A 25,306-nucleotide genomic window follows, 5' to 3' on the forward strand; every position below is an offset into this window, starting at 1 on the left:
AAAAAACAAAAAAAAACATACAAAATATGTAAACAAACTACTAAAATTAATAACAAACATGTATACAACATAAAATCAATCAACAATGAGAAATAGACAAATAATAATATGTTGTCGAACACTATAAAGCAATTATATTACATAAAACCAGTCAAATAGATAACTCGTATGCTTATAGATTATATATGAATTAAGTACACAGATATGTACATATATAATTATATATATAATATAAACGCATAATATTGTAAATTTATAATATATGTTTATGATATGTTAATATATATAATTATATACAATTACACAGAAAACATATATATGTGTGTACAACTGTGCATCAGACCGAGAGACTACCTCGGCTAGGCCTCCTAGGCGGCGCCAGGGCTCCACCTTTGACAAGAAGGGGTGAAAAGAAGAGGAATAAGAAAAAAAATAAAGTAAAAAAGAAAAACAAAAGAAGAAAATGAGAGTAAAAAAAGAAAGCTTTTGGGGCGGGAGGAAGAAGAAAAAGAAAAAGAAAGAAAAGAGACAAAAAATTTTTAAAAACATGACAACTATGTCCCTACGGCTTAGGCATGGACAGCTTAGGTAAAAAAAATAGGGCCCTACCGCCTAGACCCATAAGCCTAGGTGGTGGCCCTACACCTAGCCAGCCTAGGCACAACTTTTGACAACTAAGGCTGTGAGTTTAGATCTTTAGATTGTGATCTAGTTTGTATTACGTTTTATGTTGTATTTGCCTATTGCCATTATTACCACTTCTTGTAATTTCTTTTTTGTATTATTAGGGATATTTTAGTCCATACAATTTTTTTAACTTTTATATAAATAGAAGAGATCCTAGGTCACGACCCATATTGGGAATCGTGCCATTCAATCCCTTCTTTCTCTATTGTTTTCTTTCTTCTTCCTTGCTGGAGTATTTTGGTGTATGCAGACTGGTTTATCACCCTCTTGTTACAAGATAATGAGACTTAATCAAGTCAATCAGGTAACACTCTGTCACCCCCAATAGGAACAGAGTCTAGAAGCCTACATACAAATAAACAAGATTACAATTCACTTATAGCAATTTGTGGAGGTTCAATCGAACCAGAGCTCCACTGGGTGAGGTGGCCTTAAACATATTTTCAAAGTAGTTTGCAGCAGCATGAGAAAATATCCACTCCCTCAAAATTCTGCATGTCTACAATTACATAATGGATGCAGTTGATTCTAAATCCTGCAGAGGGGGGTATGGTGGAAGCAGCAGTTATTGTGATCCCCCACTTTCATCCAATTGATACAGGATCTCTGCTTCCATTCTTTTCTAAGACTACATTCACGAATCTTCTTCATAAGTAATTTCATTTGTCCCATCAGTTGATCCTTTGAGGCATCCTTTGAGGAAGGGAAAAGCCTTTTGTAACTCGTAATTCTATATCCCATTTCTCAATCTTCCCAAATTTGTTTAACTCCAGATTTTCTTGATGTAGAAATCAGCTCTCTTAAATTTTCTAGTTTATGCCTTAATCTGCAACTGATTCATGAGTAATTTCATTTGTCCCATCAGTTGATCCTTTAAGGCATCCTTTGAGGAAGGGAAAAGAATTTTGTAACTCGAAATTCTATATCCCATTTCTCAATCTTCCCAAATTTGTTTAACTCAGATTTTCTCGATGTAGAAATCAGCTCTCTTAAATTTTCTAGTTTACGCCTTAATCTGCAACTGACCCATCTGCTCTCTCGGTCTATCTGCCACCAATACAAAACCAAATGTTAAACTCTAAAACTCTAAGCCACAAAAGTTTAAACTTGAGAGCTTTGTGCCTAGCAAAGCCCCCTGTAACTCCTCTCTTTATATGATGAGTAAAATTGCTTTTCTTTCTGTAACAATAATCAGTATGGTAATTTCTTCCAACACATAGAATAGCCATAGCATTAGAACCAACAAAATTAACTTTGATTAAATCCATCTCTTCTTCTCCCACCTCTATTTTTTGAAGCAAAAGCAAAATTACTAGCAGATAGATGGTCGTGATTCCCTTAATTTTGCCATATAGTCTAAGATACACATTCTCCTTCTTGCAGTCCAACAATTTGTTTTCTCAAATGCAACAAAGTAAACGTAAAGTTTTTCAGCTTGTGCCATACTTCCTGTGTGGTTCATAAAATGCTTAAAACAGGCTTAAAACATTTTGGATATATGGATTGAACGATGGTTGGATCCAATTGGGTTAAATGAGTTTACTGGATCTAAAATTGACACTACGAAGCTAATATGGGTCCAAACCACGTGGATCCAAGCTGACAAGTCAGGATTGTGTTTGTTTAACAGGCCTAACTTGAACATCTGTATATTTAAATTTTATTTGTAATTTAAGCATGTTGAGGTCAGGTAAAAAATTAAGCAGATTCATATATGTTTGTCCCATGAGTTGGACTTGCTTCAACCCATTGAATATAGTAGTTTGGAGTTTAACTGTTTTTGCGTCATACATATTAATTTCTACTCGACTTTTACCAAACAAAAATGAGATAGATTTAAAATGATAGTGCAAATAGAAAACATGAACATAAACAGTCCCAACCTTCTATTTATAAATACAAAGGTAATTTTGTGTTTCTGTTTATACTACTTAAACAGAAATAATAAGCATGTCACCCAAACAATAACTAAACTATTTAACATAAATAGAAACATAAACAGGCAGATTAAATACATAAAACGCCACCTTTGTTTCATCAAAATCTACCCAGTTCCCATGCTACCAAGACCGAGTTTCTGATAGAATTTCAAGTTGTCCGGAGGAAAAACAGCACAGGTTTTGCAAATTTTGGTTATGCGTATCTCAACAGCATTTTCAGCAAGCGACATAAAGTTTACATTTTTTAATGACGAAACATAAAGTTAACATACCAGAACAGCACAGGCAATTACTCAACATGCATTTTGGAATAGAATTTAACTTGTTTAATAATTCAAAAAACAATTAGGGCTGAGATTTTGACCATCTGACTGGACAATGTTTGCCGCGAGTTTTAAAATTAAAACATGTAAAGCATCAAGCAATTTATTGAAAATATGGTAGGATCATCAAAATTTAAAAGATTGTTTAATCAGTTTAAAAAAGATTATCCTATTAAAAAATAAAAAAGTGCTTGAGTATGTCCTTCATAATGAACTAAAAGTACCTGCATGGACAACTGTAACTTGTTATCCCAGTACAAGGCGAAGATTGGAGGACTCTGCTTTCCAACCACCAGTGTGCACGCACCTGGATGAAGAACAGAAGGAACAGAAGACAGAACAGCCACATATTTCTCTGGTAATCTTTCTTTTGGTGGTAGAACTCCCAAATACAAGGGATTCTTGCTAGATTGGGTGCTAGCATAAGAGGTAGGATCAACATGCAACATCCACTTAGGGTGCTCCAGAATTGCACAGAATAAATACAAAAGAAGGTGGGAATCTGTAGGAAGCTCCAGAGTCCATTTCTTGCTCACCTTATCATAAACTTCTCCACTGCCAAGGTACTCATAATTTTTCAAACAGGTGCCTTCAGCTAGTTCTGTAAATAAATACACACACTGCCACTTAAACTATGAAGAAACCGTTAAAATATGTATATATATACATATATGTATATATCTATGTCACATGGGTGTGGGTGTGACACGGGTGCGGCGCAATTTTAAAATTTTTGGACACGGGGACTCGGCTGTATATATATATATATATATATATATATAATTTTATTTTATTTTTTTAAAAGATATTATTTTATTTTATTTTAAAAAGTGCACAGTCACAGCACTGTGCGCAGGCACTGTGCACACTGTGCGCAGGCACAGCACTGTGCGCAGGCACAACACTGTGCACTGTACACTGTGCACTGGCACAGCACTGGCACAGCACTGTGCACTGTGCACAGGCACAGTAAACAGGCTCTTTTTATATAAAAAAATCATTTTTTAGTTTTTTGGCACTGTTCGCACTGTGCACAGGCACAGCACTGTGCACTGGCACAGCACTGTGCACAGGCACAGTAAACAGGCACAGGCACAGGCACAGTAAACAGGCTCTTTTTATATAAAAAAAATCATTTTTTTAGTTTTTTCAATAGACATTTTTGGACTCGATCAAAGTTGACCGAGTCCAAAATGTGGACAGACTCGGCCTCGACTCGTTGACCAAGTCCGACTCGGCATTGACCGAGTCCAGGCCGAGTCGCACCCGTGTCGACTCGGGTGCGACACCTCCCTAGCCGAGTCCGTGTGACATAGGTATATATATATATATATATATATATATATATATATATATATATATATATATATATATATATATATATATATATATATATATATATATACATTCTCTTTATTGTATACCCAAAAACCTGATAGGGGTATTTTGGTAATTTTTCTGTACCATTTTATTTTTAGGTTTTTCTTTTATTTATTTTTTCTCCCTCTTCTTTTCTTTTTTATTTTTATATGTAATAAGGACCACATGGGGCCCCACCCATCTAGTCGTTGGGGCTCCCAACGACTAGAAGGGAGCCCCATGTGGTCCCCTCTCTCACTTTTCCTCCTCTATAAAAAGAGGGTTCTCCCTCTTGTAATGCATTGGCTTTTGAAGCCTTCTTGTTCTCTTCTTGAATAATATTTTCTTTGCCTTTTAGGCACTTTACCCCTTAGTGGGTTATTTGCGCACGTTACGTGCTTGTGTTCTTAGCTCTTTGCTTGCCTCCTTTGAAGAATTCTTTGCATCATTTGTGCTTCCACTCTTTTCATTACATGGTATCATAGACTTTGGTTTTTTATTAATCTTGAAAGATCTTTTGGAGCCCCTTCATATTTTTCTCCTCGTCAATGGAGCATGAATCAAGAGTTGAGCTCTCCTGCAAACTATCTTATGTGGGCATCGGCTATGGAAAATCATCTAAGAGGTAAGAAGTTGTGGGGTTTTGTGATAGGCACCGCTCTTGAACCCTCTTTAAAGCTCACCAAAATTGGAGGTGTTGAGAAAGCTCTAGATGGGGAAGACCGCATTAAGGCCATTAATGAGCACCAATCCACAGTAGAAGATTGGGAAAGTAATCATGAACAATGTTGATATTAAAAATTGTGCCAACATTGCGAAATTTAGGAGAGCCAATGAAGCATGGTTCTTCATTAAAAGCATGTATACCCAAAAAGATCTAGCTAGACAATTTTTTTGTCAAGAAAAAATTAGATCTACTAGACAACCGGATATGAGTGTCCGTGATTATTTTAGTGCTTTAACACTTCTTTGGGATGAACTCGCTCTTGAGCCCAAGTGGGTGGCTCCGGAAGATATTGAGTTAAGAAGAGAACAAATTGAAAAAAAACATTTTTTTCAATTTTTTCATAGGCTTAGGCCAGAATTAAAACAAGTTAGGGCATCTCTTATTCATAGAAGTAAAGCCTTACCTATTGAAGATGCTCTTGCCGAAGTATGCCAAGCGAAAACTCGTCTTGGCATAAGTCTTAAGAATGATGAAATTTTGGCTGTTACTAGGCCGAAAACAAATGTAAAAGCATATAGACCTCCCCATTTTTCAAAAAATAATGGGTATAGAAAGGGAGTGATTTGTCACTATTGTAATGAACCGGGGCATATTAAGCCGCAGTTTGTCCAAAACTCAAAGGAAAGGTGGCCGCGGTTGAAAAAAATTCTCCAAAGAAGAAAGAAGAAAATGTCAATGGAGGAGATATCAAAGAAACTCTTAGTCATATTTTCGAAGTCCTCCAGCATCTTCTCAAGAATTCTTCAACATCAATTTCAGGAGACGTCATAGCTTACTCATCATCACCTCTAGGTATGTGGATACTAGACTCGGGTGCCTCTTTTCACATAACATCTCATAAAAAATCTCTTTCTAATATTTTTTCCGAACCCATATCTTCTTATGTTTCAACGGCCAATGGGACATCATTAAAAATTGAAAGTATTGGAACACTTGATTTAAAATCCTCTCAAATTTTTTTTGTCCCTAAAGTAAGAGTTGTTCCAAAAGTAAACTTAAATATTTTCTCAGCTTCTCAAATTACCGATCATGGTTGCCAAGTCTCTTTCTCACCTAAAGATTGCACCGTGCAGGAAGGGAAGCTGATTAGGCAAGGCCATAGGAGGGGCGATCTTTATTTTATGGATTTTTTGACTCTTCCATCCAAGTCATTTTGTAATTTTGTAAATGTCAAAAGTATTGAAATTTGACATAAGAGACTTGGTCATCCGAACTTTTTAAAGATGTCTTTTTTTCCCTTTTTGGACAATACTTGTAAAAACAAACATATGACTTGTAAAGAATGCATTTTTGGAAAATCTAAAACTATTCCATTTTCTCAAAGAAATTATGTTCCCACACGGCCGTTTGAACTTATTCATTCCGATGTATTGGGTCCTTCCCCTGTTGTATCTAAAGGAGGTTTTCCTTATTATGTAGTCTTTGTTGACGACTTTACTCTATTTACATGGATTTACTTTCTAAATCGCAAATCCGAAGTTTTCGCTTTTTTAAAGAATTTCATGCAATGGTCAAGAATCAATTCTTAGGAATCATATCCATTCTTAGATTCGATTCGGGAGGAGAATACATGTCTAATGACTTTCAAAGCTATTTAAAAGAAACCAAAATTTGTCATCAATGTTCTTATCCAAACACTCCACAACAAAATGGCCTTGGGGAAATAAAGCATAGATACATAATAAAACAACAAAAACTCTATTAGTTTCCAAAAATATTCTAAAATCTTTTTGGGCCGAAGCCGTTCTAACTTCAACATATCTAATTAATAGAACACCCTCATCCTCTTTGAAAAATCTTTCTCCGTTTGAAAAACTTTACAATATGTCTCCCGACTATAAAAGACTAAGAATTTTTGGATGTAAGTGTTTTGTTCTAACTCACAAAAACGATAAATTGTCTTCAAGGGCAATTGAATGTATCTTCTTAGGATATGGTGAAAAACAAAAAGGTTATCGATGTTTTGATCTATTAAATAACAAACTTTATATCTCAAACGATGTCACCTTTCTTGAAGAAGAAAATGGTTTTTCGCATAACCTAAATGAAAATATTGATTATTCCTTCTTGTTTGACTTGTTACCTCAAGAAGAATGCATAGATGATCATGTTGAATCGATTGAATCTCTTATCAAGGATCATATTGAACCTCCAAATGATGAACATGACCTACATGAAAACTTAAATGAAAATGTAACAAATCACACACAAGTTTATTCTAGAAGAAATGAAAATAATCTCCCTTGTGCCCTTGAGAAATTATCTCAAAACGAATCAATAGAAGAATCCTCTCAAAGAAGATCAAATCGTATTTCTAAAATACCAAATAGATTTGTATCTTATGATACTTTTCTCCAAATTTTCGAGCTTGTTTGTTAGCTCTTCACTCTTTTCATGAACCATTGCATTATAATGATGTCAAACAATATGCCCATTGGAATGAAGCAATGGAACTTGAACTTAATGCCCTTAATAAAGCACAAACTTGGGAAATCGTTGATCCCCCTAAAGACACGAAACTCATTGAATGTAGATGGGTTTTTAAGGTAAAAACTAAAAGTGATGGTTCATTAGAAAGATTTAAGGCTCGATTAGTAGCCAAAGGATATGCCCAAGAATATGGGGTGGATTATGATGAGACCTTTGCCCCTGTTGCTTGAATGACTAGTGTTCGAGCCCTTATTGCAATAACCTTTATTAAAAAATGACCTATTTTTCAACTTGATGTTAAGAATGTCTTTTTAAATGGAGATCTGTGTGAAGAAGTTTATATGAAACCACCTCCTGGCATGAATCCAAATGGTAAAATTTTGAAATTGAAAAAGGCATTATATGGCCTTAAGAAAACTCCCAAAGCTTGGTATGACAAGTTTAGTAATGTATTAATCAACTTGGGCTTTATTTCGTGTTATACCGGCACTGCTCTTTTTGTTAAGAAAACAGGTGACTTCATTGTTATTCTACTTCTGTATGTTGATGATATGATCATCACTGGAAGTGACAAAAAATGAGTAAATAAGGTAAGACTATGTTACAAAAAACTTTTGATATGTCTGACTTGGGTTTTTTGAGATATTTTTTAGGTATTGAAGTGGTGTATTCCCCTCGAGGATACATTCTATCTCAAATGAAATTAGCAGCAGACATTTGTACTAAGTCAGGGGTTTCAGATGAAAAGAAAGTAGAAACCCCCGAAGTTATAAATGCAAAACTGAGACTTGAGGATGGTGTTTTACTTGAAGATCCTGCTCTTTATCGGCAGTTGATTGGATCCCTTACTTACTTATCCATCACCCGTCCGGATATAGCTCATGCGGTTCATGCTGCAAGTCAGTTTCATCATGCACCTACTTCAGTTCATATGGTGGTCATGATGAGAATTGTGTGCTACATCAAGAACACCATCTTCAAAGGGCTTTTCTTATCCTCGTCTTCATCTCTTGAATTAATTGCTTATACTGATGCAGACTGTAAAACCCGCAAAAAAAATAAAAATAAATCGGACCCGGGCCGGGTCCGGACCCGACCCGAGCCCATCATCATTAGGGTTTTAAAACCCGACACAGGAGGTCTTTCTCCTGTGCGCCGCAACCCCCCACCGCGCCTTCGACCCGATAAGGGAAACCCATCGGGGTTTCCCCTTTTGTCGCCCCTCCCTGAGCTCTTTAAGAGCGTTGTGGGAGGGGAGGATCGATGCCCCCGCCCCCCTTCTCGTTCCCTGCGGGCGACAGCCTCGCCTACAACCCCGCCGTCTCCCCTCGTCCCCCCCCTGCGACTGCTGCCGACGGCGCCCCCCTTCCAGGTACGCCCTCTATCTCAGTCTCCTCCTCCCTCTTCTCCTCCTCCCCCCCCCCCCTTCTCTGTCAACTCGTCGGGACGCCGGCAGGCGGCGCACGGCCCCTGTCGCGCCCTCCCACCTCCCTCCGTGCCCATCGGAGATCTGACAGGGGGCCTACAGGGCCCCTGTCGTCCCCTTCCCTCTTTTGGGGTGCGCCGGAGTGCCGGCAGGGGCCAATGGCCCCTGCGGACCCCCTTCTCTTCCCCGTGGGAGATCGGGGCGACCGACAGGTCGGTCGTCCCCCTCCTCTCTTCCTTGACCTGCGTAGGGGGTCGACAGGAGGCTGGTGGCTCCTGCCGCCCCTCTCTCTCTCCCCCTCTCTCTCTCTTACCTTCTGGCATGGGCCATCGGCCCTTGCCCCTCTTCTTTTAAAACCCAGCAGGGGTCGATGGCTCCTGCCATTTTTTTTTAAGACCGACAGGGGCCTTTGGCCCCTGCCCTCCTCCTCTTTTAAAGACCAGCAGGGGCCAATGGACCCTGCCCTTTTTCTCCATGAACGACAGGGGCCATTGGCCCCTGCCTCCTCTTTGGAAGCCGCAGGGGGCCTTTGCCCCTGCACTCCCCTCTCTCTGCTCATTCCATTTCTGGTAGGGGCTGATGCCCCTGCCCTTCCTTTAAAGCTAGCAGGAGCCTTCGGCTCCTGCCTCCCTTTTCGGAAACCCAGCAGGGGCCGATGGCCCCTGCCCCTTAGATATCCGGCAGGGGCCGATGGCCCCTGCACATGTTTCTTTTGGCAGCATGGGTCATTAGACCCTACCCCATTCCGTTTCAGGTCAGCAGGGACCGTTGATCCCTGCCTTGTTTTACAGAGAAGCCGAAACCCAAGTCCTTTATTGCCGTTTTTCCTATTCATTTAAATGCATACTAATAACGTACCTTTGCAGCTTACGCAACAGGCCCCATTCGTGCTTCGTGGCCCGACCCTCGTATTATCCTCACGCGTAGGCGTACGCAGCTGCACGACATCCCAAGGTAGGGTAAAGTCGCACAAGGGGCAATAAGATCTAATTAAGTTGAAATAATTAAAATGTCTATGCTAGTTGTACTTAGATTTATATTGCTTTTGCGTGGCTTATTATTCTTGTCTGCATGTTTATGAGTCGAGGTACGATTTTACTCTTCGAGTATTAATTTGCGTATTTGCTTATGTGTTGAAGGTGGTTTCACACTTTTTGCAATACTTATGCCCTTAGTTGCTTGGATATATACTTGCATGTACGTTCCTATGGGTTGATGTACAATTTCATTCTTCGATTATTATTTTGCGTAGTTGTTTATGAATTTGAGGTGTGGTTTCGTACTTTTTAAAGTGCATATGCCCTTGTTTGCTTGTATACATTTCTGCCTGCATATTTCCTTTCAGTGAGGTACGACTTCGTGTCTCATGTATTACGTATGACCTTATGTGTTTGCCTATCTAAGTGGTCAATGTATGGTTTTGGTACCTCGTGTATTACTTATGTGCTTTTCCCTCGATGTGCGACATCGCAAGTCGAGAGTTGTTTGTTGACATGTTATAACCTGCATATGCTCACACTCATGGTAAATATGTACTTACATAAATGTAATCTTGTGCCTATCCTGTTATCACTTGTTTTCAAAACACTAGAAGTTGTACTTGTCCGCTATAGTTCTTATAAAGAGGATTTCCTTCTGCAAACCCAGGGCTCTTCAAAGTGCACAACTTTTGCAAAGTTATGTTTTAAGTCCTGTTGGATTTCGAAGTCACATATAGGCCCTCCCAGGTCCACACACTTGGGAGAAATATTTTATAACCCCGATTCGAGTTGCGACCCAATTCGAATAACCCCGATCAGGGGCATGGGCATATGAATGAGTGGGGTTCTGTTGAAGGACCCATCTTTATTTATCAATCTAGTGTCACATGTCGATACTAAGATAAATTTTGGATGTAAGATTGATAGTGTTGTGCCTTGCGTGAATGACTTAATGTGGCATTATGGCTTTTAAGGATGAATCGTGCCAAATGAGCACTCCTATATCCTTTGGAACATTATGAAGTTGTGTGTTGGGTGTTCCTTTTTAGAAGCCTACGCACCTCCCTTTTTCAGTGTTGCGTACTTTTAGACATGCACAACATGTTAAGTACTTTGTTGATCGGACGAGAGATCCGAGACGACCTTGTATCATGAAATATGAAAAATGTTGTTGAAGTGAACTCAAAACTTATCTTGACAAGTTGTGTTGTATTGATTCTTTTGCAGATAATATCTGTTGGGGTTTCTTTTGTGGAACCATTTCCCTTTCATCGTAGATGTACTTTTGACAAGTACGACTATACTTTTTGACAAGTACGTCTTCTTACGTTGCGATGATTGGATGAGTAGGTTGTGACAACCTCGATGTGTGCAAATAACAAAATGTTGTGATCACCTAAATAAGTGATGTTTTCGCCTTCACCGGCAAGATACTCGAGTTGGTCGAAAGACCAGAGTATGTAGAATGGGTCTTCAGTTAACTACCCCTGATGTACTCATTCGAATCGCTGACTCCTGTCAGGAGAGAGGACAGGAAGGTACAAAACTTCGATGAACAGGCCATTAATGGCAGTTACGAGCAAAAGACTCGGCTTCCTCAGTCATCAGAGTTAGGGAATGGGACTACCATAATTATCCTAGGTGGTAGCTCTCCATGTTTGGAATGCATCCATTGTTTATGCTGCTTTGAGGATTTCTCTCTTGGTCACCGACCGTCCCCTTAGGTGCGGACTCAGTCAGCTATCCGGGTTATCATAAAATACATAGCATAATAAACCCCCGGATCAGTCTAGGCTGTTTCTAGAGTCATGCCTTGTGCGTACCCGCTTGGCCAGTTAATATCGAAACATAATTTAAATCCGATCACACAATGTGTTCAGTTATGCACGTGTGAAAATTATAGGGTACAACGGGTTCAATACTTATGGAATTGTGTGTGTGGTTGATGAAGCATTGTATTTTGCTAGTTAACTTTCTTGTGCAGTGCTTTACGTGTAATAGTTAGCCTACTTGTGCCAGTAAAATGCTTGTAATAATTTTAGCATTGTGCTCATGATAGTGGCTTTGTGAATCTGCTGAAATTAAATTGCTATATATAATTGTCTGTCTACTTGACATATTAAATTATTCTGCTTAATTATGTTCAATATTGTCCTGTCTGTGCACCTACCAGTTTTTAGTGAAACTGACCCATTTTATGGGCAGGTTTTGGATAGGTAATACAGTCTGCGATGGCACGATGGCGTGATGAGATCAAGATAGAGCTTTTTCCCTGATGTTTTGCTCCTGAGGACATGTTGGTAAATTTGGTATGAAGGGTATTCCAAAATTTCTCTTTTTATTAAACCTTGAGTTACTAAAGCTGTTTTAGTAAACTTCTTCTCGGTTTCAACAAACAAATTCTCCATCTTTGAAACTCCATTTCAAAACCATTTGATTTCAATAGTTGTGCGGGATTTGACAAATGAAAGTTTACGCTGTAATGCGCTCAAGGTCCATTGACTTGTGGTTTTAAAAATATCATTTTCCGCTGAAGTATTATTTAAACTCTGATAATTGTGTGATTTCAAAGCTTTCTAAACTATTCTAAAAGTTACAAGTCCTGGATTTTTGGGGCGTTACACAGACTGGGGAGAAAATCCCAATGATCGAATCTCAACTACTGGGTTTTGCACTTTTTTAAGTGAATCACTTATTTCTTGGAGATGTAAAAAGCAACAAAAAGTTTCACTATCATCCACTGAAGCTGAATATCGAGCCATGACGATGACAACTATGGAAATTGTATGGCTCAGAAGTCTCCTCTGTGATATAGGCGTTCTCATTTCCTCTTCCACCAAGATGTGTTGTGATAACAAAAGTGTCATTTACGTCGCAAGCAACCACACCTTCTACGAGCGTACCAATCATATTAAAATGGACTGCCACTACGTGCGAGATGAATTTCTCAGAGGAACCATCACTTTACCATGTGTTACTTTAGAATATCAGCTGACTAACTTTTTCACCAAAACGCTTCCAACTCCGCGATTTATGTTTCTTCTTGGCAAACTTTTGGTCTTCTCCCCGTAAAGTTTAAGGAGGCGTGTTAAAATATGTATACATATATATATATATATATATACATATATATATATATATACATATATATACACACATTCTCTTTATTGTATACCCAAAAACCTGATAGGGGTATTTTGATAATTTTCTTGTACCATTTTATTTTTAGGTTTTTCTTTTATTTATTTTTTCTCCCTCTTCTTTTCTTTTTTATTTTTATATGTAATAAGGACCACATGGGGCCCCACCCATCTAGTCGTTGGGGCTCCCAACGACTAGAAGGGAGCCCCATGTGGTCCCCTCTCTCACTTTTCCTCTATAAAAGGAGGGCTCTCCCTCTTGTAATGCATTGGCTTTTGAAGACTTCTTGTTCTCTTCTTGAATAATATTTTCTTTGCCTTTTAGGCACTTTACCCCTTAGTGGGTTATTTGTGCACGTTATGTGCTTGTGTTCTTGGCTCTTTGCTTGCCTCCTTTAAAGAATTCTTTGCATCATTTGTGCTTCCGCTCTTTTCTATTACAGAAACTGCCATATACACTAATCTATCAAGTATAATAAGATGACCTATGTAACCGGGACCCGATACTTAGGGTGCCGTACCCGTGTCGACATGAGTACTGGTACCTAGACACGACATTTGTTGTGTCCTATGTTATATTATATATTTTTAGTATATATTTTAGATATATAAGATGTATTTTAGATATATAATATATATTTTTAGTATATATTTAGCCGTCCCCCTACCGACATTTTTTGGAATTGCCGTGTCGTACCCTCCATACCCGTACCCGTACCCGTACCCGTACCCGTACCCGTACCCGTACCCAGGAGACATAGAAGATGACAAATCTTTACCTTTAATTCTTTGTACCGTGAAGTCAGCTCGAACACTACTTTGAGGTAGCAAACCCTTGACCAACTCTCCTTTCAATAGCGCATTAAGCCTCTGGTGTTCAGTGATTGCATCCACACATTCTTGAATAACAGGCAATAGAGGAGACTGATGTGGATGTTGCGAGCCAATGAGAGACAATTGAGCTGCAAATATAAACAATAACACAACAATATTAAAAGAATACTATTCAAAATGCTTTCTTGAAAATAATATCGACAGGAAGGGGAAAACTCAGATAAGTGTCAGCAAGTCTACATTACAGGTAAAAAGAATAAAGCAACTGTAAAAATTAACATAAATCTGTTAAGAAACCCTAAGGAAGACACAACCACAAGAATCTATATCCCATAAAAACTCACAGGAAGAACAATCATGAGCTTGCAGAAGAGTTGCACGTAGCTGATGGAGAATCCCATCTTCGTCAAGCATATAAGCCGACTGCCATTCTTTTGTCCCGTCAAGTGGAGATGCATTACTGGATGCCCCTTCATTTGGTAGAACACTTCCGACTTGATTCACAGAGATAGAAATGCCAACTTTAGCAGCGGTTTGCATGACCTGTATAATTCATGCAAAATGGACCCATCAGAATCAAACTGATGAAAGTTATTGGACAATGATGATCATCACCTGCACAAAAGTGTAAAAGAAGTTTTTCACTAAATCATCAGAAAATTCGAAACCTGAACATGACTTGTCTCAATTTTTTCCAGAAGTGGTTTTAGCAAAACTGCAGAAAACCATTGTCTAAGACGGTCTCTCCACTGTTCGATATGAGGATAAACGCCCAGATGCTCGAAAGCTTCAACAGATTGCTCCAGTGACATTGGGGGAGGAAGATCACCTTCACCTTTTTTCGGTGTTGTTTTGTACTTTTGTGAACCTGGGGATGCTCTCACAGGCCTCAGAGGAGTACTCCTTGTAGTTCCAGAGGTTGAACTAGTGATAGGGCTATGGCCAGCCATGCCAACACCATGGAGAGTGGCTGGAGGAGTCATAAGACTTCGGTTAGGTGTTACAGATTTTATGGCAGATTCCACAAACTTCTCATCTAAATCTGCCAAAAACTTTTCAAGCATCTCTTCGTTTGAGATTTCTTTAGAGATGGCTGATCTTTGCTTAAACCGAGGAGTTGCAAACTGCCTATCCAAAGTCGGTGTACTATGGATTGATCCTTGGGATAGAGTTGAATTGACAAGGTTTGGTGAAAGAGAAGCTGAAGATATAGACCTTCCGCCAGGAGTGTGAGAAACCGTCTTTCCACCACTAGTACTATGGTTCCCAGTTCCAATGCTTGAAGTGTGAACAGGAACAAGCATACTAGGATGCAATGATGCTGAATATTGCCTCAATTTTGGTTTCTGATGGGCATCGATGTGATTTAGAGAACCAGAATCAACTTTTGTAGCCGACTTTGTCCTTAGTCCCAGAAGCTCTTGTTGATGCTTGGTTAGCTCACCATGCTCCTTGGTGCCTTGTGAAAAATGTAACAACGATGACAAACCAATGTTTCTTGCTTTTTGTAAAGAGAGAGCTCGGACTAGAGCTGACAGAGCTCCCAACAAAATGAACAACAGCACCATTTTGGACACCTTAGTGAGAAATCCTGAAATAGCCCATTACGGGATACAAGTCAAAGACCATGAATTCCTGTCTAAAGGATAAAGTTCTTCACCGTAACACTTACCAGCTCTGTTATGTGACACATGTACGGACTTCAAGTACTCCATGAACATCTCTTCCCTTCAACAAATATAAGACAATAGTAGTAAGCAAATATTTCCTGATGGAATATTAATCAAAACACATTTGGAAGGAACTCGTACACAGATGAAGTCAGTGATATTAAAAAAGGAACCCTGGGAGAACATTATTAGATGGTTCCCCATATTTAGAATAATTAGAATTAACTGACAACAATCAAAATGGAATAATAAGATTAAACGCTAGCTGTCTCAACCTAAAATAGTCGGACTAAAAAAAAGGATATATAGATGAACAAATAAGCAGCCGCCACATTTTAAGATTAAAACAGTAAACTTTAACTATGTTTAAATGCCATAGAAGAAAATAAGATTTCCAGAATATGACGAACCTCATCATAAATAATACAGTGATATTACCATATCGTAGCAATGTTTTCAACACAAATACTCTTCAAAAAGTCAACATTACAAGAACTCAATTATTTTGTTTTCTCATGAACACAACATGAGATTTTGTTTCCATTTTATATCCATTCTGTGTTGCCTATGCACATGTATATTTACATAAGACATTTATTTACAACCCACGAGGAATGATTCCATCTTTTACTCAAATTTTGTTATTTTGGTCATTTTTCCATCTTTTTTTCTATTTTGGTTAATTGACAGCTTCATGATGAAAGAAAAAAGGGGTATTTATAAAGCTTCAAAAGACTAAGTTTCTTCAGAAATTGGTTCATTAACGTCATTTTCACGAGACCACACTAAATGAGTTATTTTGCAACTGTTTATAATAACATTATCTGTAATATAACATCCAATTTGTACCCAATTATAGTAGTTTTTGTAAAAATCAAACCGACATTGTCCAAGTGTTGTAACCGATGTCCATAAAGGGAAATAATTTTTAACTCACATTATCAAAAATTGTCTCAAACTTTTGAAACCAAGTAATAATATATCAAAATAGAAATTTTCAAAATTTTATATCAAAGTACTTAAACTTTAGAGATATAAAATCTTGGATCAATTAATAAAATTCTAAAACGTATGCTAAAACCTTGGAGTTGCCTTTTTCTTTTTTAAGAGTTTGAATTTTAAACTATTTTTAATTAATTCAATTTGTGTATTTGCTTATTTACATGTAATATCTTAAGAAAATGACACGTAAACATAAAATAAATATAAGGACATTTGGCATGTAGTTAATTAAGAACACTAAAGCATGAAAGGCATCAAACTGCAAATCTTTCCTTGGTTCACCAGCATATGGCATAGTAAGTGCTAGTACACGTGTTTCTTCACAAATAACCGTTTTGTTGAGGTGTGTAGACAGAAATTTCATGGCTAATCTCATTATCACAGAAGAATTTTTTAAAAGTGATGGAAACATGTTCTCTTCCTCCGTCACTTTTAAGAAATTATTAATACATGTACAAAAGTGATTTTCAATGCAAGACTAAAGCTTTCAGAAGACACTAAATGCTTCAATTTTTTGTTTTCATGAATTGGATAAAGTACCAAGGCAAGTCCCCAAAGATCAGGATACATTGTAACTCAAGGAAAAGAGGCTTATCTTTTATTCTATTAAACAGTAAAATATGCATTTTTTTACATATTTTGCAAGTATCCCATACACTACAAATAAAACCATCTTTCACCTATGTCATAGGAACTAACTTACTTAGCCAGTGACCCCCTAACATGAATCATGTTGCAATACAGATTGGACATGGTCGATAGAGATCAATCACATGAAACACGTGGTGGTCAACGCTTTCCACATTGTAGCTTTTATTGTTCACTCTATTGTAAATGTAATAATAAAGATAAAATTTAATAAAAAAAAGTCAATAATCAGGTTTTCATTATTATCCTTTTGATACGTCAAGTCACACTACCTGATGACTTTCCATTCAGCCATGCACACCTCTCACTCTCTCTCTCTCTCTCTACACATTTTTAAATAAATACAAAAATCATGTGTAAATTATTCCTTTAAAAACAAGTCAAGTGAAAAGAGGTCACCAAGAAGATAAATTGCAGAACTAAAAGAAAAGTCCTAGTGTAAAGTCTGCAGCCGGCTCAGTCCACCATGGATAAATCTACATGTGTCCATTTTAAACACATCCATGTCAAAACCTCCTGTTGTACCAATAAATGAATGGCTATGAGTGCTTTATGTTTGTCCTCAAAAATCCGTTTATTACATTCCAACCATAAGAGCCACCACATCTGAATTAACCACCAGCAACACAACCTGAACCAATTGTTAAAATATATAATTTTGTACATACGTATATCTATATATATTATAATATATGTACATACGTATATCTATATATATTATAATATATGTATATAATATATATATATGTATTTTTTATTATTCCTCTTTTTTGTTAAATTTATTTTGGTCAAGTCAATGTTGACTAGGACTAGCTGTTAGGCTCTAGTCCAATGGCTAGTCATTCTAGCCGTTGGACTGTTAAAATCTACTGTATATGAGTCATTTTTGTATTATATATATATATATGTGTGTGTGTGTGTGTGTGTGTGTGTGTGTGTGTGTAAAGGTATTTCAGTAATTTCACCTCGTGACAGGTGTCAGTCCACTAGGGACTGACGACCTCTTATTTTTTACTTCTTTTTATATTTTGTTTTTTTGTAATTAATGCTGGACAGCATTGGGGGATGGCCCAACATGGAGTGCCTATTTAAGGCTTCCCCTTGTAAATCCTATGCTTGTTGCCAAGCATTGTTCAAGAAAATCCTTATTATTTTTTATGTTCTTGCTCTCTTTTGAGAGTTTGTATGATTAGCCCTTATTGGCTCTTTGTATTTGGCCCATTAGTGGCTCTTGTTCTTGCGAGTGTGCACCTTTGTAGTCACTTGCAAAAGCTTGAAGAGAAGATTCGTGGGACTGGTGGAGCATTGGTTCATTGGTTCAATATTTTGGGGAGCGTGCCATCAAACTTATTCAACAATCTTGTTTCACTTTCTTCTCCCCTTCCTTCTTCTCATTCTTATCTCCACTATTTCCATCACTATGGCCGATAAAGAAATTGTAACCGTTGTTCCTATTAAATTTGATTGAAAGAAGTACAACATGTGGGCCACAACGGTAAAGAGCCATCCTAAGGAGTAAAGACTTGTGACATTTTGTTGATGGATCCGCATTATAACCACGACCAATTCCCACAAAATTGGTTGTTAGAACCGATGGTGGATCAAAAGAAGAAAGCCTTAAAGGAATTGAAAAGGAAAAAACTATGATTAACTATAAAAAAACCTATAAAAAAAAAGTAAGAAGGTCCTCTCCCTATTTATGGGTAGTATGCATGAAGAGCTTTACCCCGACATTCTTGAATTTGAAAGCGCCAATAAGGCTTGAAAATATGTTAGATAAACGTATACCCAAAAGAATATAGCACACCAACGGGATCTCAAAGACAAGGTACACAATTGCAAACAAGGTGAAAAGACCGTGCGGGAATACTATAGTACCCTCAAGAGACTTTGGGATCAATTGGCTAAACTTGAGCCTATATGGAAAACTCCAAAAGATGCTCAAGAATGAAAAAAATACAAACATGAGGAACAATTGTTCTATTTTTTAGAGGACTTAGACCCGAATTTGAACAAGTTCGGGTCAATATTATTCATAGGAAAAAGTGTCTTCCCTTGCATGTAAAAATCTCTATGCAAAGAGATTTTTGTGTATAAACACGATACTAGAAACACGAGGCGTGCACAAAGGCACAAAAGGAGAACTCTCACAAGTGCACAAAGGCACGGATACAAATGCACAAAAGTAAAAATATCAACTTTCAATATATTGGGTCCCAAAAAGGGCTTTACAAAGCATACGAAAACTAGAGGGGGATCACCCCTTTATTTACAAGTTGGAGTAATGGGGGGGCTCCAACATATACGTTGGAGCCCCTCCAACGTATGTGTTGAGGGCCCCCCCATATTATAAAAGATAAAAAACAAAAAACAAAAAAAAGGAAAGACTAAAAGAAAATAAAAATCATGAAAAGAATACAGTCATATTCTCAAATGAGAATATCAGCAAAATAAGAAATGACTGAAATACCCTTTATCGGGTGGAAAAATATATTCTTATATATATATAAGAAAGACATTACATTTTAACACCCCCCCTCAAACTTAGGGTGACATAACCGAAAGTTTGCCAAGAAGGAAGTTAAATCTTGGAGAGCACAGCGCTTTGGTGAAGAAGTTTGTCAGTTGGTATTCTAATGTAACATACGAAAGGTCTATGATTCTGCTTAAGAATTCTTCACGAACATAGTGGCAGTCCATCTCAATATGTTTCGTGTGCTCATGAAATGTGTGATTTTTGGCAATGTAAATTGCACTTTTATTATCACAATATAGTTTTGTGGGCCCTTGAACTTGAATATTCATATCCTCCAGCAATTTGCGAATCCAAACAATCTCCATGGTAGTAGATGTCATGGCTCTGTATTCGGCTTCTGTGGATGAAAGTGAGACCTTTTGTTGTTTCTTGCATCTCTAAGAAATTAAGGATTCTCCTAAAAAGATACAAAAACCAATGGTGGAGTGACGGTTATTTGGATTACCTCCCCAATCAGAGTCAGTATAAGCAATTAAATTTAATTCAGAAGAAGAAGATAGAAATACCCCATTGTTTATTGTACCCTTTATGTATCTGATGATGCGAAGAATGACGCTCATATGAACTGTAGTAAGTGCATATTGAAACTGACTAGCAACATGTACTGAATGAGAAATATTAGGCCTCGTAATGTTGAGATACGTTAAAGATCCAACCACTTGTCGGTAATGTGTGAGATTTTTTAGGAGAATCTCATCATCAATCTTCATCTTTGAACCTACTATTTCAGGAGTTTCAAAGACCTTGTCATCTGTGATTCCTTATCTGTCAAGAATCTCACAAGAAAGTTTAGTTTGATACAAAAAATAGCCTCTGTGAGAATACGCAACCTCAATTCCCAAAAAATATGTCAGAAATCCCAAAACTGATATTTCAAAATTTGAAGTTAAGATAGATTTAATGCTCTTGATTCCTTTGGTATCATTACATGTTATTAACATATCATCAACATATAACAGTAATATAACAATCCCTGCATCAGATTTTTTAACAAATAATGCAGTATCAGCATAGCATGAAGTGTAACGCACAAAAAATGTTAACCTTAATTATAGTTCAAATATTGAAATTTTGAGACTATTTTTTTATAAGTATAAGTAAATCAGATCTTATAATGCGGAAACGATTTTTAAAAACGGTTAAGGCTTTGGGCGCGGTTACACTAAAGGTAACAATCAAATCAAACTGTACGAGATATACACATTTCAAACCACGTACAATGACTGAAATATGAAGAGTTTTAATTTCATTTCAAATCAGAGTATGAAAGCAATACTTCAGTCTCTACATGATAAGTACTTAAAACGAAAAGATCATGAATACCAAGATCGCAAGGTAAGAGTGGACCCTCGAGGATGCAGCTCAACCAACCCTTCGCTCCAACTACTCGTCATACTTTACCTGCATTACTTGTCCCCCATAAAACGGGGTCAGACTCGCTAAAGTCTGATAAAGCAACCCAAACTCAAACTTAAAGAAAACATATCAAGCATTTAAAGGTAAAGATATATTATTCATTCATCCTCAAGTGATAGACAAGGGAACAACGTCCTATGAGTCAATTCATTTCAAACATTCGAACATAAAGCATTTAAAAGCATTTTATCACTTAATATTCTATTCAACCTTAACTCACGTAATAAAGCATAATCTATATGCATTCAAGTCATACAAATCATCACACATATATATAAGACATTCAGATCATTGCATCATTTTCATATACATTCATAATTCTTATAAACAATAAGTCAAATCATATTTGATCATTCTAACGTGAAACACGCGCACATACCATATAAGTAATTTAGTTAGATATTCATGATAGACATCAATCATGATACACAAGGTGTGATATATTTACTCAGACAATCATAATGCAATCAACTAAAATGAAACTATGTAGGTGTGATGTATCATTCACCTAATACATCAAAACTAGTGATTTGTAAGCGTGATGTGTCATTCAACTATACGCTAACATAAGCATCACAATCATAACCTGATATCAAGATCTAAAATCAATAAAGATCTGATTATCATATCTGAGTTCAATATATAATCATGCTATAATAGAAAAGCCAAATCTATAGATTCATAACTGACTATCTCAATCAACTCAAAGGATCATCACAATTCATCATAATATTTCATTTATTCATAATAAAGATTTACAAAATCCACGCCAGATCACCTGGTCTGGAAAATGTATAACCTCACAAGGAGTTACCGCCCTAGACGGATGGTCTACCTGGTCTTGGACAATGCACTTTCTCACAGGAATATGCCATCTTGGCGGGCTACCGGCTCTTGGACAATGCACTTCCTCATAGAGACTTACCGCTATAGCCGGATTACCTGATCTGATCATGCACACCCTCGCAGAGAATCCTTTGAGAACAATTCATCAACGTGTACCATATCCAGTGAAAACTATTGTGATACATTCATCAATATAATTGATCATTCTCAAGGTCGATAGCCATCCACATGGGCATAAGCATGTATACAATCAAAGCATCACTTCATATGGCATTAAAATTATAAAATCACACATTTAACTGATAAGGCTTCATGAACCAAAGTTCACTATTGAACTTAAACATTTATCGCATGCATTCATAATTTCATTTCACGTGGCATTTAAATCATATCATATATAAGCATATTATCCTACGCATCATATCATCGCCACAAAGAACATTGCACTTCGTAAATTGAACCTCGAAGCATGCGTAAACAAAACATGAGTTCTATGCATGCATACGTGAACATGCACATTTCATAATACGAAGCAACTAAACCTCAACATACATAACTCCTACGTAGTTCGAGATTTGCACATGCGATAGAAGTCATATGTATTTTGTACCACATGAATCGATATATCACCTTAGATATAATTGTGTAAGGGTTGGTCAAAATCTCATTGACCATCCTACCGTACATCATACGCATATATTTCTCAAGCAAACAAGACATATAAGTTCAAAACAATTTATAACATTCGCATGCATTCTTCTATACAAGAATAAATGAGTCCATCATATGACAAGACAATATATATACCATTCACAGTATGCATCGAACACGACTTATACATATCCATAGTAGTTATATGTGCACCATGTATCAAATTCATACAAATGCACAAAACAACATAGTATGCGCAAACCAAAGTATGATGGCACACATTGCATCTATATTATTGTAATAACCGCAAATTTTTAGGCATTTATTTAAATATATTATAATACAAATTTCATAACCGTGTGATTTAGGCCTGGGATCCAAGTTTCGGATCCGGGACCCATAAAGGGATTTTTACGAATAAATTTACCTCGTATAATCTTATATGTATATATAAGTGCAATAATTTTAATTAATTAAATAATTCGAGGGATAACTATTTAGGATGGTGCGTAGATGGGTCCGGGATCCACCTTTCGGATCCATATATATATATATATATATATATATATATATATATATATATATATATATATATATAAAATCATAATAAATTAAGGAAAACAGTAAATAGTTTCAGACGAATCCACTCTTATAATCAGCCTAAATCCAAATTGGGATTTGGATCCCGAGTCGCAGAGTTCGGACCCGTTACCCGAATCTGTAAATACCCTGCAAATTGGATATTTGAATATACGTAAAGAAATGAATAATTAATATTAGTTATAAAAAAAAAATCTGGTAATAACGGGTCAAATCCATAATTGGACCCACAAGGATCCAACTGAGGATCCGCTATTCAGGGGCAATCCAGATCCATTTTTAAAATGGACTCGATATCGCGGGGCTCGGACCCATGTAAGTGTTTTTAAAAGGAAGCAAAAGCCAGAATCGTGCCCTAGGCATGATTCTTGCAGGTCGGTTCAAGAAAACAGAAGGGGAGAGGAGGGGGTTACAGAAGGTAACCGACCCGCGCCTCTCGGCAAGAGGGGAGGGGGTTTTGGGCGATAAAGGGGGAGTGGAGGTCTCGCCCTCTTCACTCGGTCTCTCTCTCTCTCTCGGTGTGCGCACACCGGAGGGCAAAACGCCATCATCAGACAGCGTGGGCCACCGGCTGCCATTGAAGGCCACGACGAGTAGCCCTGTCACGAGGAGCGCCAGCCACGACTCTGTACTCGTGCCTCCAGCCTCCGATCGCCAGAAAGGTCGCCAAAAACAGGTATGGTTCTTCATTGAGTCTTGGTGAGGGATCGAACAGGGGTTCGATTACGTGTATGGTTTCGAGAGGAGAAAACTCGGAGGTTTTCGGTAGTGACGACATCCGATTTGGGGGTTTTGCTGTCAAGCCCATTTCGGAACCCTAGTTAATGGTTGGGGGTCTATTTTTCAGTTAAGGGTTTCCGATTTGGGGATTTTCAGTTTTTTTTTCGATTTGAGGGGGGATTATCTTTCGATTTCTTGAAAATCCAAATACGCTATGGGATTTCGAATTTCCATTGTGAAGGGGATATACAATTTCGATTTTCTGCTAAAAGGGGGATGTCTGGTTTCGGATGTCTATCATAAGGGTAGTTTTACTGAGGGTTATTATAAAAATCGGCTTATTTGTGGTTTCATAGATTGTCGGCAAATCCAATTTTCTGGTTAATAACTGTGTTTAGCCTTGGTTACATGTTACTCTCATGTAGCATATTCAGTTTAGTTATTTTTTTTTATACATGATTAAGATGCTCATGATATTGCCTCTGCTATGATTGTACGTTGTACTGGTTCCCTATAAGATTTATATATTAAAGACAAAGTCTCAGTCTACAATTTGCCCACTTTTGTAGGTCTATGATCACTTACCTGATTTCATGATTTTAGAACATCATCAGACTTCCTCTTCTGCCTTGGTAACCATTGAACCTAACATAATATAGGTTTCACAATTTTCGTAGTACTATGGGGCAAACAACTTGTCAATTTTACCGGTTTATTGAACTAGGTACAAAATGCAGTGTAGATTCTTTTTCAGTTTGAGCATACAATTGTGGTCTTGGACTGTTCTTGGTTTGTTTGATTGTTCTTATGGCTAGATTTATAAATTTTAGCTGCTAACGTAAATTTCAGAATGTGTACGTGTAAATTTCATATAAAAGAATCCTTTCAATGCAAGAAGGAATTCGATTGTTATTTAAAACTGCATATGTGAGGGTTGTTTCAGTGTTGAACTGAAAATGATAATCCTGCCATGAAACTGCATATGTGTGGGTTTGTTTTCCTTTCACTTATAATTTGACTAAGGTATATTCATTTGGTTATCATATGAATAGCTGATGGGGTTATATGCTTTTTAATATGTTGGTCAATATGTGGTGGCATTGAGAGTATTACTGGCTGGACTGAATTGACTATATTTCTAGCTAGGAGGTTGGCGGGTCCGGGATTGGTAAGCCCGACCAACTTCCCTAGCATATGCCAAAGCTTACACTTCTGCCCGGTAATTGGTAAATGTTATTTTTGCATTCCATGATACTAGTTGTGCAATCATGAATGTGAGCATGACTCGGTTACTGATTTTCTTCTTGAGCATGTATGCTTGATGAATATGTGAAATTTTACACGTACACTCACACACTCAAAAGAAATGTG

General features: G+C 37.4%; 1 protein-coding gene across 1 annotated transcript in view; it reads right to left on the minus strand.

Moving 5' to 3' along the window:
• LOC149823478 (cytochrome B561, amino-terminal protein) overlaps positions 1-25,306 on the minus strand; it is a 90,016-nt gene that overhangs the window by 2,598 nt on the left and 62,112 nt on the right. The window contains exons 2-6 of the mRNA XM_090018860.1: positions 15,519-15,574; positions 14,515-15,437; positions 14,191-14,389; positions 13,792-13,974; positions 3,175-3,551 (exon numbers count right to left, since the gene is read on the minus strand). Of these exons, the coding sequence (XP_089874986.1) occupies positions 3,175-3,551; positions 13,792-13,974; positions 14,191-14,389; positions 14,515-15,437; positions 15,519-15,574 (1,738 nt within the window). The remainder of the gene's footprint in view (positions 1-3,174; positions 3,552-13,791; positions 13,975-14,190; positions 14,390-14,514; positions 15,438-15,518; positions 15,575-25,306) is intronic.

Source organism: Nuphar pumila, chromosome 10, assembly GCF_984573655.1.
Source record: "Nuphar pumila chromosome 10, dmNupPumi1.hap1.1, whole genome shotgun sequence".
Taxonomy (NCBI): domain Eukaryota; kingdom Viridiplantae; phylum Streptophyta; class Magnoliopsida; order Nymphaeales; family Nymphaeaceae; genus Nuphar; species Nuphar pumila.